This window comes from Phycodurus eques, chromosome 18 (genome assembly GCF_024500275.1).
Source record: "Phycodurus eques isolate BA_2022a chromosome 18, UOR_Pequ_1.1, whole genome shotgun sequence".
NCBI lineage: Eukaryota > Metazoa > Chordata > Actinopteri > Syngnathiformes > Syngnathidae > Phycodurus > Phycodurus eques.
The window spans coordinates 7,788,624-7,804,202 of record NC_084542.1 but is presented as its reverse complement, the minus strand read 5'-3'; the positions used below and the strand labels follow the sequence as shown (position 1 = coordinate 7,804,202).

The 15,579-nt window shown below is 41.2% G+C and overlaps 2 protein-coding genes across 6 annotated transcripts in view; both read right to left on the bottom strand.

The window, feature by feature from the left end:
- Positions 1 to 11,364, bottom strand: part of col12a1b (collagen, type XII, alpha 1b) — a 116,098-nt gene extending 104,734 nt beyond the window's left edge. For 4 of the 5 annotated variants that reach the window (XM_061705165.1, XM_061705164.1, XM_061705166.1 and 1 more), the window contains exons 1-7: positions 11,191 to 11,274; positions 10,210 to 10,321; positions 6,204 to 6,320; positions 5,002 to 5,145; positions 4,737 to 4,784; positions 2,451 to 2,714; positions 213 to 380 (exon numbers count right to left, since the gene is read on the bottom strand). In XM_061705165.1, the coding sequence (XP_061561149.1) occupies positions 213 to 380; positions 2,451 to 2,714; positions 4,737 to 4,784; positions 5,002 to 5,145; positions 6,204 to 6,320; positions 10,210 to 10,282 (814 nt within the window). In that variant the 5' untranslated portion in view covers positions 10,283 to 10,321; positions 11,191 to 11,274. Of the gene's footprint in view, positions 1 to 212; positions 381 to 2,450; positions 2,715 to 4,736; positions 4,785 to 5,001; positions 5,146 to 6,203; positions 6,321 to 10,209; positions 10,322 to 11,190 lie in introns of all 5 variants that reach the window. The other variant, XM_061705168.1, reaches the window with a different exon arrangement.
- Positions 11,365 to 14,028: 2,664 nt separating this feature from the next.
- The window catches only part of LOC133416958 (cytochrome c oxidase subunit 7A2, mitochondrial), a 10,216-nt gene continuing 8,665 nt past the window's right edge, over positions 14,029 to 15,579 (bottom strand). Inside the window, exons 3-4 of the mRNA XM_061704342.1 lie at positions 15,477 to 15,561; positions 14,029 to 14,202 (exon numbers count right to left, since the gene is read on the bottom strand). Of these exons, the coding sequence (XP_061560326.1) occupies positions 14,144 to 14,202; positions 15,477 to 15,561 (144 nt within the window). The 3' untranslated portion in view covers positions 14,029 to 14,143. The remainder of the gene's footprint in view (positions 14,203 to 15,476; positions 15,562 to 15,579) is intronic.

The following is a 15,579-nucleotide window of genomic DNA, read 5'->3' as shown; positions in this document are numbered from 1 at the left end:
TCACCATGGCAACATAGCCCTTTGTGTATCTGCGTCCACTCGGCGGCATGTGGAAAGTGTGACGGCGCTCGCATTCCTGCTACGGCTCGTTAATGCCGAAGGAATCCGAGCAGGATTGCGCCATCGGAGGCCGCTGAGGGCCGTAGAAGAAGAAAAAGCAGGAGACGAGAGAAGACGACAAGGAAAGAGGCGGTTGCGTGGCGGCGGCGTACCAACAACAAAGGTCTCCACGCCCTGGCTTTTCAAACGCCTGGCCGAACGTTCGGAAGCATCGTCCCACTCGCCGTCGTCCGTGAGGATCAGCACAACTTTGGGAACGGACGTCCGGGAGCCCGCCGCCTCCGTCAACGTGTTGGTCAACAGGTAGTCCAGCGCCGCGCCTGAGGCAAACAAACAACATGAATAGCAGGAACAGGCCTGCCAGTCGTTACTTCCTTTACACCAATGATTCCCAACCGTCACACACTCATTTTCCAATGCACACGTTGCATATACATACGAACAAAGTATGTATATGTATGGGGAAAACAGAGTATTTGTCACGGTAGGTAGCAGAAAGTGTGAGTCGCGAGAGGGCAAAAAGATGGTGCAGATCATGGAGTGAATGGTGAACGCCATGTAAAAAAAAAAAGCCACAAATGTTCAACGAGAGCAATGTGATGAGTCAGCGTTGCGTTATATCTGTAAATGAACGATCGTTTTGCCATCAAAACTCCTTTCTCAGTCTTGTTTTGGTTGTTTTAAAGTTTGAGGTGTCACAAAAGCAAAAAAAAAAAAAAACAGTCAAAGTCACTGCTGTTCTGTTTGACATGTTTCTTTCCACAAAAAGCTCATTTTCTCCAATTTTTGGTCAGAAATTGGTGTTTTGGGTGAAACCAAACCATTACTACAGATAACAAAAGTACAGAAAAAGCTATCCATCCATCCATCCATTATCTGAGCCGCTTATACTCACAAGGGTCGTGGGAGTGCTGGAGCCAATCCCAGCAATCATCAGGCAGGAGGCGGGCTACACCCTGAACTGGTTGCCAGCCAATCGCAGGGCACATATAAACAAACAACCATTTGCACTCACATTCACTCCTACGGGCAATTTAGGGTCTTCAATTAACCTACCATGCATGTGTTGGGGGTGTGGGAGAAAACCCACGCAGGCACGGGGAGAACATGCAAACTCCACACAGGCGGGGCTGGGGATTGAACACCGGTCCTCAGAACTGTGAGGCAGACGCTCTAACCATCCATTCACCGTGCCGCCCCAGAAAAAGCTAGAAAAACTATTTTTCTGGTGAAAGAAGAGTGTCTACTTTTCTTTTTGGACATTCAGTGCTTATATTATCACAGAAGACAATATTGTGTGGGTCTTGGAAGTACATTCAAAATGTTCTAAAACGGCTGGCAGCAAATGAGCCAACAGCCTGTCTGTCTGACATTTACAAATGGACAATTACTCCTTAATGTTTTCAGCAGGTATTTCATTTTGTAGGTCCAGATCTAGCGCTTGTGTGAAGGCAGCATCTGACCTCTGTGTGACTTTAGTATGGATGATCATTCTTCTGCTGTTTTAATCGTACCCTATTTCGAGATTTGCCCATGACCATTCAGAGATCAACAGGGGGAACCTGTTGGAACCTGTTGTTTTGCGGGAACCTATGGAAAATGCACTGGCAACTCAGATAGTTGTCGGGACTGTTTAAAGTGTATCCACTTTTTGTGACATTTTTGTTTTCTTCTGTAAAACATGTGCCTTGGCTCAATAAAGGTTGGAGAAAAAAAACAGCTTTAGATTCAACTCATTAGTCAAAACGAAGGCCGTGCCATGAAATGTGTGTGTGCATGTGTGTGTGCTTGCAAGTGCAAAAACAGATGCTGAACATATTGCTGACCTACTTCTTTTAAGGTATGTCATAAATGGAGTTCTATAGAAGTGAAATCCATATGCTGACTGGCCACTACATTAAGTACATAATTCAAAACTAATATTAAATATCTGCCTTCGCCATGAGAATAAAGCTCACTTTTGTGTGCAGTGTTCCCGTGCGATATCACAGCTCATCATTCATGCTATATCGGTGATTTTGAAGCAATCTTTTTTTATGGGTTTTTAGATTCGCTTTCAGTGCAGTACCACATTGTGCCACAATATACTGGGAAGCTCTGTGCTTTACTGAAAGAGATGCGGCATAATTAAGAGGCAGACAAGGTCCTCGACTAAGCTGCAATAGTAGTAGTTGTCCTCACAGAGCAGAGATAATGAGTATTGTTCTATTCTGTTTGTATGTGTTGCTGCTCCATCCGACACAATAAATGGGGGATCACTGCACTCCATCTTCCTGCTGTTTCTAATATTTTGACCATGTTACGTAGGTAAATAATAGTGAAGATGTAGCAAATAATAAAGTGTGTTAAAAAAAAAAAAAAAAAAAAAAAAAAAAGGGAAGTAAGGGCACCTGTCCTGGCATTGCCGTCGTAGTTGTCCAGCGAGCCAATGGCTTGCATCAGGGCGGGTCGGCTCATGTGTTGGTCCAGCGGGAAGCCGGCAGGCGTGTTCCCGCTGTACTGAAGCACAGCCACACGGGTTTTGTCTTCGCCGATCTGAAAGGCTCCGGCCACGGCCGCCGCCAAGCCGCGAACGTGTTTGAAGGCCGTCCTGTCCGAGGCCCAGGACCCGGCCAGCAGGAAGGCCACGTCTGCCACTGCGCTCACGGGACATTCTGAAAATTCAAAAGGTCATTGGCATCTGTGGAAGCTGTGTACAAGAAGCCTATTTGTTTTTAATCACATCCATTCTGAATGTGTACTTTTCATCAGTAATGGCCTCAATACATTTCCTTGCTTAAATTCAGTGGTGGGATTTACCAAAGTACAAATACTTTGTGACAGAACTAAAAGGAGAGTTTGCAATTCTCAAACAAACAAACAAAAAAACTTAGTCATATTTGGTAAAACTGTCCATAAAAATCTGACAGTAGTACATTAGTAAAATGATCTGTGAAAAACTAAAATAAATCAGCCCTCTCTTCTGTACCTCTAATTTATTTATATTTTTTAAGAAACTACCGCACCCAAAGCAAAACAACCAATCACAGACAGAAGGCATGACAAATAAGGTGTCAATAATTTGCTGTGCACTTACAGGCACACTCATAGTTAAGTTGTGGTACACCCCCGCAGCGTTGCTCTAACCTGATAGCTTGGGCTTGAGGAGCTTTGCTGAAACTATTTTCGAATATACACCTTTTTTTAATTTATTTTTTTAAAAGGTCATCCCTCATTTGCTAACAACTGGACATAAAACTAGCAAAAAGAAGCAGAGTGGAGGGACCTAAGGAGGCTGAGAGGATTTAAAAGCAATGCAGAATTAATAATATTCCGTCTATCACCTCTTTTTGTACATTCCAAAAATAAAACGTAGCAGCCGTGGCTCACGTCGGCTTGTTTACAGTGTTTATGCTAACTTAATATTGCTGCTTTTGCCACCGCTGCTTAAATGCCCGATGTTGTTTTGCCAGTGTCCATCATTTTGGGAATTTGAATGTGCCTCCGGAATGTGCCATTCCAGAAGCTCGGGCCGCACTGGGTAACGTTCTTGTACTCTGTCTCATGAAAAGAACCACCTGTGACACATGCACAGGTCGTGTCAGCACATGGAGAGTCATTTGCAAACTTTTCTGTGGGACAGAACTAAACAAATATTGGCTGAAAAGGGCATCGATTGGTGTCTAGCCGGATAACTTAGTGCTCATTCTGGCAAAGCGCCAAAGCCCCAGAAGAAAGTTATGACGCTCCAGGAGGAGGTAAACCTTCTGAAGACCCTCAAAGAAAGAGAAAGTAAGTATCACACTTTTACCATACGGTACTGTATAGCACCTACCTCATTTTAAATGTTAGGCCTGTGTAAATGTAAGAATGGTTGAAGTATCTTGTAGGTAGGTGCTCCGCTATAAGCCATTTTCATTATTTTCAAGGGGAGTGCTGTAAAATGAGTTTCAAATGTCATGATCAAGTGTTTTAGGATCATAGTTTAGGTTGTATTTAGGGTTTAAATGTTTAAAGACCCTGTAAAGGGAACTACGAGATTTGTTTCTTAATAAATTACACGTTAGAAGATAATTGCTGAAAACGTGAACACTGAGAACAATGTAGTACAGAATAGTACTACAAACGTTTCAGTTTTCCAGATTTTTTTGTGCGGGGCTTAAATGGGACCCAGTGACACACATTAGAGCGCGTCGTTGTTGGCTGTGAGTACACGCACGACACAAGGAGGAAGCTGGAAGAGCAAGGAGGGAGAAAATGTTTTGAGGTTTATTTATTCTTTTGACTCGACAGACAGGCATGTGGACCGGAGCTGTCGTGGCCACTTTAGAGCGCCTCATTGTCGGCTGTGAGAGCGCGCATGTCACGCAGAGAAAGGCAGAAAAGCGAGATGGGGGGGACATTTTTTTTTTAAAAATCTGATTTGACAGCTAGCATATAGACCGGAGCTTCGGGCTGGTGTGGCTGCTTTAGAGCGCCTCATTGTAGCGCCATGGAAAGGTCCGGCAATGAACTGGTGGGATATATTCCAGCCAACAGAGTCTTTAAGGAGCAGTATTTATCAATTCGTAACTTGAAAATTTGTAAGCTTGGCCACTTGTAACTAAGTCAAGGTATTTTTCGATAGGCAATTATTACCCTTCTTTAGGGGGCGTCTACTACTTGCAACTTTTCGTACTGGAAGTGATGCAACTTACTTGCGGCTCCTGCGTCCGGTCTTCTGGAAGCTCCTCCTCCAGACTCGACTGCAAAACAAAGCCAAACAAGATTCGATTAGAAGAGTTGAGAAATTAAACAACATCAAGTTTCTCCAAGGTAGTAGTGGAAAAAATGTTACTAGAAAGACACAAACTGCTTTAAAGCCTCACATTGCTTCCATATTCTTGATGTCCTCCTTAAACTCACACTAGTAAGCCAAATGCGACACTAGTAGTTTTCAAGCTTTTTGCAAACAGCACTCACTGGTGATCTGCCCCGAGATGGGAAGACTCTCGTATGATCCAGCGTAGGCAGAGATGCTAACGGAGTAATCCACATCTTGATCCAGCTCAGAGATGGAGGCGGATGTAGCCGACGGGGCCAACGCAAAGTCTCGTACTAGTTCTCCTGAAAATCACGGAAAAGATACGATAAGATCAAATCTGTTAAGAGATGACATCATCTTTGATGAATGGTTGTTCATTTTGATCGGTTTGTACCGAAGCAATTTAAATCTAAAGCAAAGCCTATTTAGTATTACGAAAAATTATGTCGTACAAATAATGATTCTTTGATTATTTGTTGTATTTACAACTAGCTCATGTTCTTCCTACTGTTAATTGTCAATGAAAATGCTATTTCCTTTTTACCCCTTGATATATTCGAAATCCTAACCCTATTTTTTTTTGTTATGCTACAGTTGACATTGTCTAAAGTATGCGAATAGTTTTAAACACAAAATGTTCTTATTGACAATGTAATTAGAATTATTTAGCTTCTAATATTTTAGAGACATTTAAATAAAGATTATTTCGCCTCTGCTTTTATTGACAATGAAATTAAGATTGTGCCTTCGATTTTAGTCACAATACATTTAAGACTATTTCACCTCTAACATTTTTAAAAATGATAAAATAATACTTATTACAATTTTTTGTTTTTAATGGCAAATAAATGTATTATTTACAATAGATTTAAGATTATTTAGACTCAAATGTTCTTATAGACAATAAAATTAAGATTATTACACCTCTGTTGTTGACCGTAGAATTAATATGAGTTACCATCTAATTAACACATTAGATTGATATTACATCAAGATGATTCAGCTTCTGTTTTATTGAAGTTCTGTTTTTGATGCTGGTGACAATCTAAGATGATTTACACTCTAATATGGTTTATGACAGAAAATTAACATGATTCTGCCTCGAATATTTTTACTGATGTTGATGTTTAGCTAGAAGCCAAAAGGCGTTCTTGTGGAGTGAAAAAAGGATTGGCTGTGAAAGTGCCTTTCCCTCGGGGGTGTTTGGAATAATGCTTTTCTTCTTTTTCTTGTCTGTCTGCGTGGCGCCCTAATTGCAGGGTGTGTCGGCGCTATTTAACGTGGCGAGGGGCAGGCAAGGGCAGGACGGGACAGTACAGGACGGGACAGGACGGGACGGGACGGGACGGGAACAGCCCACCTGTGTCAGAGGTCACGCGTATCCTGTAGCCGTCGAGGTGCGAGCGCGGCCTTTTCCACAACATCTGCGCAGTTTGCTGGTCCACAATGTGAAAGGTCAAACCTGACGGTGGCTCCACTGCGCACATAAAAAGCAAAAACGTGTTCAACACGACTCTCGTGGCGCTCCGTTGTGTACTTTGTGTTGTTAGTCGGAGCACATGACATTCCGGAAGGGAACAGGCGGCAAGAGCAAAGAAAGGCCAAAAGCAACATGAACAATTTCCACCTTTCGCTATTACCCTTATGCAGGGGTGTCCAAATACGACTTGTGGCATATACAGCGGTGCCTTGATTTACAAGATGAATTCTTTACTTGTTCCGGGGTTCCTCGATTTACGAGTGCCTCCTTTTTCTAGTTGCGAACTGTTGCTTGGTGGATTTACTCCTTTGTATTGCGAGCTAAAATTTGAGCAAGTTTGACATACACCACCGATGCATTTTCAGCTAAGCACGGGCCGGTATGATGTTTAAATGTTTGGTAGAGGTGCAACAATTAATCGATTAATTGACAACTCGTCGATTATCATACTAATCGATAACTATTTTGATACTAGATGTTTGTTTAGAGACGATGTTTGTTTAGAGACGTTGTTGAACTTAAAATTGTCAAAATTATTGGAATTTCAGCCACTCAGCAGTAAATATTCTCTGATTTCTGTAGTGCTCCGTGAATCCTCCTTTGTGTTTCATCAAAATTTGAAAACATGTTTTGCTTAATGGATTGGATTTAGCATGTATTGTAAATTGTAAAGTGAGAGAATTTGAAGAAAAGGGGTTCCACCTGTGTAGCCCTCAGACGAAAAAGTTAGGGCACCCCTGCTGTATTAAAGCACTTTGCTGTGCTCTTGTTTAGAAGAACAATGTGATAATCACATTCTAAAAATCCTTCCAAAATCAGATCTTGACATCACAAAGGAATTTGTTTCAAATGAAGACTATTTTTTTTAAGTTGCTTTGAGGCTTTTCTTTGCTGTCACACATGAAAATGATTGCAAAGATGTTTTCATGTTTTCAGAACGGACGTCAATCCAACACTTTCAAGTTGAATTGACCAACACACACGTTGGTCCACATCCGTCCGGACAGACGCCTTCGCCTTCTGCTACATGTTGGAGGAGAACTTGTCTTTTATTTGTGAGGGGGTGGGGGTCTCTTAATTGTGAGCAAACCAACACAAATGTACCACATGACAACATGACAAGTGTACATGACAAGTTGTAGGCAACAACTTGGGGACAAAAAGTGTCATGTACACAAAGACCCGGCGTTCTTTGTGGAATATTTTAAGGTGATATTCTTCCGGTTGGGATGGAACTGGCTCGCGAGCGGCCTAGCTTCTTGGCACGGGACAACTTTTCAAATCAAGACTAAAACAACTACAAACATCATTACGCATCTGTAATATGAGCTAGCTAACTAGCCAGCTAGCGGCTAATGAAACTTGGCAGAAAGTTCCAGACTCCTACAATTTAGCATTTAGCATTAGCAACAAGCTAACATTCAAATACACATACATGTCAATGAAAAGGCAGTCACGTCTTAGCTTTTTTGTGTTTAAAAGTCAAAATAAACTACTCTCACACAAATATATTAATGGAAAACACAGATTTAAACCAACGGAACTACAACAACGATCGTAAAAGAAGAAGAAATGGCATGAGCTTTCTTTCTGTCTTTCTTTGTCCGTCTCCAACCGCAGCAGGTGAAGAATATCACAGTAAAATATTGTCGTGAAGTCCAGACAGAGGTCCGGACTTGACCGGGAAGGTGACACGACGGCACGTGACAATGCGGAGGAAGCACCAACCTGACCATCGAGATGTTGCTTCTGCTTCCCCCAAAAATCAAAATTGTCTTGAAGACCTCGCTTGTCCCGACGATGTCAATTGTCGTGTTTGCTCTCAGGCCTTTATTTTCTCATTAAAGGTCTCCGTTTCCTATGTTTCATTTGACAACCAACACAGTGCATACAACCTCGTATACATACTATATATACCAGAGGTGGGTGATCCATGACACCATCAGATGCACTCATCTACATTTACAACTTAAATTCGAATATTTTCTCCATGCAATTGTATTCATTTATTCCAAACATTCTATTGGTTTCTCTTGCCTGCACTGCTTCCAGTCCATGTGAATGTTATATTTCTGTCCAATCAGATTTCCACCTTGACTTGTTGCCATGTCAATCTATTCTGCCCAGGGCTTTCAAATCAGTAGTGCTGGCCCATGGAATGTAAATTATATTAGCAATTGGACTGTTGTTGGTACAGTACAGTACAGTTCAGTTATATTTAACTTTTAAATACAGTACAATACATTTGCATTTATTTTTGAAGAATCGTACATTTTTTATTGAACTTATGTTCAATGCATTTTAAATCAATCGTAATTTAAATAAACAATTTTCATAACTGAGCGCAGCTTTAATGTTCAAACTGCGCATATACTTTTTAGGAATAAAACCTTTGTCACGTTTTTGATAAACACTTAGGCCTACCACGTTACGGTATTTTAATGTTGCTCATGATGGTGGTAATTGGAGGGGAAAGTATTTTTTGAGGTGGTACTTGATGTAAAAAGTTTGAAAACCACTGCAGTTTAGTATATAAACTGTATTTAGTACATCTAAGGTGACGGTAGGTCAGACAAAACGGACTCTTCCTTTTTTCTTTATGCTCTCTCACTTTGTGTCATTTGGGAGAAAATAAGCAGACTGATTTTTTTTTCCCCCTGCCTGGTGTTCAATTTGTGGAAAAAGATGAGTTGAAGTCATATTTAGTCTTCACGTTCCATGAGGAGAAATCACCAACTCGGCAGGAAACTTGGCCACTCGCCCAATGGCCGCTTTCACTTTTTTCTTCTCTCTCGTTCTTTTTCTGACAGGCCGCATGAAGACTTTGAGCAAACGTTCCTCTCAGCGGCCACTCGCTGCATTGCACACTGGAAGAGGGCCAGCTGGGATGCTAGCTTAGTTTAACTTTTTTTTCATGATTATTCAACTGAGAATGAGCCGCCTCTAGGACAAAGAACATTCTGTTTTTTTTAAATAGTATAAAAAATGTCCCTTTAGAAAACTATAACAAAAATTAATCGTTTTTCAAATATGAGCCTCAATTCTATCAAGCAATTGATATCACCTTTCATCCTGCTTTTCCGATTATGCTCGGTTTCCTTTTTTTTTTTATCATAAAGTGAAATCAACTATTTGATAGAGGTTAATATTTTTTTAAAAAAAAACGCTATTTTTGTTATAAATTCCTTAAAGACATAAAATGATATAACTTTTTATGAACTATTAAGAAACAGAATGCTTTCTTCATTTTCTAGAATTATGCATCAGACATCAGATTCACTGTATTTTTTGATTGTTATTGTATTATTTCAATGTTGTTGTTTTTCCCGATGCATAGAAATATTTCAGAACAAGTGAAATACTACCGCACTGACAATACCTATCTTCATCTGTGTAGGCAGCAATAACAAAGCTTTATTTGAGTTCTCCAACAGCAAAACGTCTTATAGATGTTAAATCATCTCCTTAAAAACATTCTCTACCAAAACGTTGAGCTGAGATCAATGGTAAAGGCAAAATTGCTTTCATACTGATTGGTTGAGAGGGGGTAAAAGTGTTAAAAACTGTTAATCAGGTCAATAAGCAGCATCGAAGACAAATAATGGGATCTAAATAACATGGGAAATAGACCATCAGTTTACCAGTCTTAGCATACAATACAACAATGACATTTGGAAAATGAATAGCAGGTTTTTTTAAGATCAACAAATACACCATGAGAAGATTATTCAAGAACAAACCAATCAATCACTACACATACGCACACACTCTCACAGAAACTCAGTTGAATTATTATTTTCTTTTATTCACAACTTCACCAAGAGGCACGCCAGGAAGGGCAGAGGTGAAAGGTCAGGGTAGGAGGAGGGAGAGGAGGAGGTCTTACCTTGGTCCTGGGCCGAAGAGGAGAGCACCAGGGCCAGCAGCGCCGCAGCCACCAGAGTCAGCCCACTCTTCATTTTCACTTCCTGTGGCTCACCACAGCATGGACGAGGAGGCTGCCAGCAGCGGCGGCAGGGCGACATGTGAGAAGGAGGAGCACATGTGAGAACCCAAGAGATGCTGTGACATGAGTGACAAGAGGGCCAATAAGGAGGCTACTTAGGGAAGGGTGGGGTAAGGGAAAGAAGTAATCAAGAGGAGGCGGAGGAGGAACAAGGAGAAACCGGAGGAGGGAGCAATCGAGGAAACAGGAGGGAGGAGGTAACAGAGGAGCAAGACGAAAATGGAAGGAAAAAGGAGAAAAGGGGGAAATAGGAGGAGCAGAGGGAAACAAGAGGAGGTGTTGGGAACAGAAAAGGGAGGAGGAAACAAGAGGAGGAAAGAGAAAGTTGGAGGAAAAGTAAAAACCGAGGAAAGAGGACAGCTGGGAGGTGGAGGAGGAATGGGTTACGAAATGGAAGAAGGAGAAACAGGTTGAAGAGGAAGGAGGCGAAGGTAAAAGGAGACGTTGGATGGAGGAGGAGGAGGAGGAGGAGGAGGAGGTGTTGCAAACGGAAGGAAATAGGAGGAAGGAAGAGGAAAATGAGGTACAGTACATGAAACCAGAGGAAGGAGAACCAGGAGGAGGAAGAGGAGCTATAGGAAGCATGGAGGGGATAGGGGGAGGAAGGAGGAGAAACAGGAGAAGAGAGACTCCTTGAGGAGCATCAAAGTTGAACCTGCCTGCATGCCCACAAATTCAAGTCAAATGAAAAGTGATGATGACAAATTTTCTAATTTTGCTGACAACTTTTCTTCTGAACGAGGTTCTTGGACGACAGAAAAAAAGAGCAAAAAGAAGAAAATGAAGTGGAGGGAAAAACATACATGCATCCTTGATCTGAAACGTCATCAATCAATAATCATTCAAAGGAGTTGCACTGACCTCGAGCTTAATTCGCCTGGGAGTGTTCACCCACTGGGAAGAAGAAGAAGAGGACGATGATGAAGGAGGAGGAGGAGGACTGAGGAGCTTGTGCGCTTGCTTCTCTGAGGTGTTCCGATGGCGCTTCTGGTTGGAGCTCAGCCGTCGACGAATTTTCCTCCAAGTGGGCTGAGCCTCCAGTCCAAGCCCTACTTAAAAAGTGTGTGGGGAGGGGGGGGGGGGGATGCCCACCCCGCGGACCACAAACCCCGAAGTCACTAGGAAACTTTGACACTTCACACATGTGCTCATTCTTTTGTGCTGATCCAGCACCAGCACATCAAGTCAATGATTTTTTTCTTCTTCGACATCACACACATACTCATAAACTCTCGTCACGAAAACATTCATGAAAACTTCAATAAACACCAAATCACCCACCCAGCACAAATCACACAATCAGCACACGTCTTCACGGGGCGGACGCAGGTACGAGTCCGGAAGAAAAGCTCAACCCAGCCAATGCGTGGACGCCCTCTAGTGGCCACAGCGAAAAGCGCCGCGCACACAGGAGCCAAATTTCTTCATCTTGACTGATGACCGCTCGAGAAAAACAAAAAAACAAGAAAAGCTTCTTAAAACTTTTTGACACCAACTAAAGCCTAATATAAATATATATATGTGCAACCGATGTATAAGATCAAATTAAGTACTTTTTTTCTGTGTACCATAATGGCCAATTTACAGTAGCGTAGTAGGCCCAAGTGCTTATCAAAAGCAAGGTGCAGGTTTTACTCCTAAAATGTGCCAATGGTAACTTTATACACAGTTTGAACATTAGCACTACACTTATCCACCTTATTCTTAAGGGTGCTCATGTAAATAAACAAAACTGCTCTTAAATGATTTCATTAAAAAGGTACTGTATTGCATATAAAAGTTAAACATTTCATTTAAATGTTTGAGAACAAACATTTGTAAATTATACTGCACTTAAAAGTTAAATACAATTGACCGGTACTTACATGTACTGAATTGAGTTGTTTTTTAAACCTGATTGCACTGTAACAGTTTGAACGTTTCATTCAGATTCTTTCTCATACCACAAGAGGGAGCCTGCGAACCACTAGGTCAGGGGGAAACAAACTTTTTGGCTCAGGGGCCACATTGACTTTTAAAATTTGACAGGCGGGCCAAGCCAAGACCAGATGCTTACATTTAAAAAAATAAACCTAAAAAAAGGCATTGTAGTGTTCATACTTAGATTTACTTTTAATGGGAACAGTGTTGTTTTATTGATCACCTTTTTTTGCCAGTGCAGCAAAGTCTGGTGTTAGTTTTGTTGTGGCAATTCTCAGAACACATCTGAGGTGTGCATCACTCAGCTGGGATCTGCAAGATGTTTCGGTGGTGTTGATCACACTAAAAGTCTGTTCACACACATATGTAGAGCCAAACAACACCAGCATTCTCTGTCAACTTTTCTTTTCTTTGACCCACTCATGGTTGAAGAAGGGTTCAGACCAGTAGCAGAGTAAAAACAGAACAGCCAAAGTCAAGTCAATGTATCACTGTACCGACTGCGCTACCTGGTGGAACCACTGGGCATTACAGGACAAAATGGTGGAACCACTGGGCATTACAGCACAATCTGGTGGAACCACTCAGCATTACAGGACGAGGTCAAACGAATGTTGTCATGATTTTGATATGATTTGGGCAATTCTGTACCAATCTTTGACAGGCCGGATTGAAATGATCAATGGGCCGGAATTGGCCCGCGGGCCTTAGTTTGCCCACCCCTGCACGAGGTACTTCTACCATACTTTGAGAATCACCGCTCTAAAAAATAAAGCTTATTCATAGTGCCCAAAAGGTTCTTTGGCTTGTACACGTAACAGAACCGCTTTTGCATACTATTTAGCACTCATTTCGGTACAACGCAGAACCTTTATTTTTCTGACTGCATTAAAAGTCCAATTACTGTCTCGGCTTCTTTAAGTAAAAAGTACTGATTCGGCTCGCTCCTTACGACAGTTGGTCTAAAATGTGAAAATGAATTTTTACTGTCAATTGTTTAAAACACCCATTTTGATAACTTGGCACAACGGGAAAAATAGTTTCCCTTTCCTAATAATTATTAATTGTAGAATGTCAACTACTCCTTATTCAGAGGTTTTAACATCAGTGTTGATTTGGGTAGTGCAGTGGACCCCCGTTCATTTTCGTTTAGCCACTGTCTACTGGGGCTCCTTGGTTTACGATGGTCAATTCTTTTGTTTGTTTGTTTCCAAGTAAACTTCATCGAGGAGTGACAAACAGCCTGACGCAAGCACGCTCGAGCTCTAATTTGGAGAAGGGTGCTAAGGGTCTTTTCAATTCCTCAAAGTGAAAGTGAGAAGTTATGCCCATCAGTGTTGCTGCTCCATGAATGTTAAAATGGCAGTTGTTTGAAGATTTAAAATTAACAGTAATGCTAATATCTGTTAGCCCATCTATGGTGTTTCATATTATACGTTAGGATTAAGCAAGAGGATTTTTGTTGTTTATTTGAACATTTTGGAGTTGAACTAAGCAATGTTTAATTCTCTTTTGTTTGAGTTAGGTTCTTTTTGTTTTCTCAAAGTGATTTTATATGGTAGTCTCCCATTTCTTGAGAGCGTAACAAGAGTTGTGTTAAGGAATTGTTTTGTATTATTTATTTATTTTTTAAATTGTGTTTGAATAATTTTAGGTGATCTATGAAAATGTTTTTTTTAAACATTATACAGATTTTCCCCTATTGCAGGCATGACAAACAGGGTTCACCAGATCTACTTTGTGGCACCGCTGCTGGGTTCAACAAAGACAAGTGGCAGCTTATTGGTCATGAGAAGTTTAATTGATCTCAGTGAGAAATAAATATTGATCCCATGAACATGACAGAACACGACGGCGCTCATCAACATCCCACTCAACACACGTGGAAGCGGAGTCAAGCTTTCCTCTGAGGGTTAGCCGCCTTCAGCAGCTCGTACAGCACGTAACCCGCACCTGTGCATGCGGAAAAAAACAAACAAAAACACGCACACACAAGTGAGAAGAGGTCCGCTGTTCACAGATGAAAAATAGGACAGATACTTGCATGAATTACAAGCAGAAGTACAGTCGTGCCTTATCTAAAACATCTAAATTCCTTTTTCCCCTTTGGAATGAATGGAAATACCATTAATCAGTTCAAACCTAAGACGGGGGGGGTCTTAGGTTCTTAGGTACTGTATAATATAGTCATGCAGAAAAATGAAGAATACTTCTAGTACTCCGTAAGTTGCTGTATGTAATATTAGTCATTTTCTGGAGATAAAGAATATATGTTTGCGAGTATTGTTATAATATCTGTATACATGTGTTGTTCCAACACTTGTTTTTGAATATCCACCTTCCCAGTTAACATGGATATTTGACTTCAAGAGCAGTCAATTGCAGTGAATGCGGGAGTGGCAATAAACTATGCAGCGCTACTATGTCAAGTTTGCGCTCACAAGTCAAAGCAGAGAGCAAAGCAAATCGTGCGACTGACGGCTCATATCTTGAAGAACTCATAAGTCAGGTCACTCTTATCTCAAGGCAACGCTGGACTGATTCAACTCCTGTACTTAAAGTACAAACCTTGAAATGTACTCAAGTAAAAAGTAACAACAACAAAAATAATAATACGGAGTATGTTTGGATAAATTGGTACAACAAAAACTTCCCGGCACATGTGCTAGTTTACCATTTTTCTAATTTTAAGTGTTCAGACATTATATTGCATGTTGTTGTTTTTTAAACCGAGAGCTAGCTAACGTTGGCTTAAAGGGGGACTTTGCAGATATTTTTTTTAAGGAATCACCACACCGTAAGAATAAATACCAATCAGACAATGGGAGTAGTGAAGTGAGGCTACATTCAAATCCTGCAAGCAGTTTTTTAGCTGACAACAAAATTCTCTTAAAAAAGGCCTTGGATGGGGAAAATCTTTGTTGTCAATTGTTTTCATCATGCTCCCTGGTTCACATTCCTCCATGTCACTGGTCTCCCTGTTTTTCCACCTTACAAGTGCCCAAGATTTCAATCAATCAATCGAGCTCTCAACCGCGGCTGATGTTAAAAAAAAATGTATTAATTAGAAAGAGGCAACATGTCGTCATCTGTGGAGATGGATTTTGACTAAGTGCATATGTCTTTTTCCAAATATATAGAGTATGAAAAATCAATCCGCAAGTAAAGAACAGATCCGTGAAGCTAATTTATTGAGCTTTGTGACTTGGTGGGCCAACAAGACTCACCCAGCACGGTGAGTGTCATGGTGGCTCTGTAGAGCAGCGCGTCCGTCGTGCCGCCTTTAAGGTGGACAGGAACGCCGTTGTCCTCCTGCCAAATCACAAACGC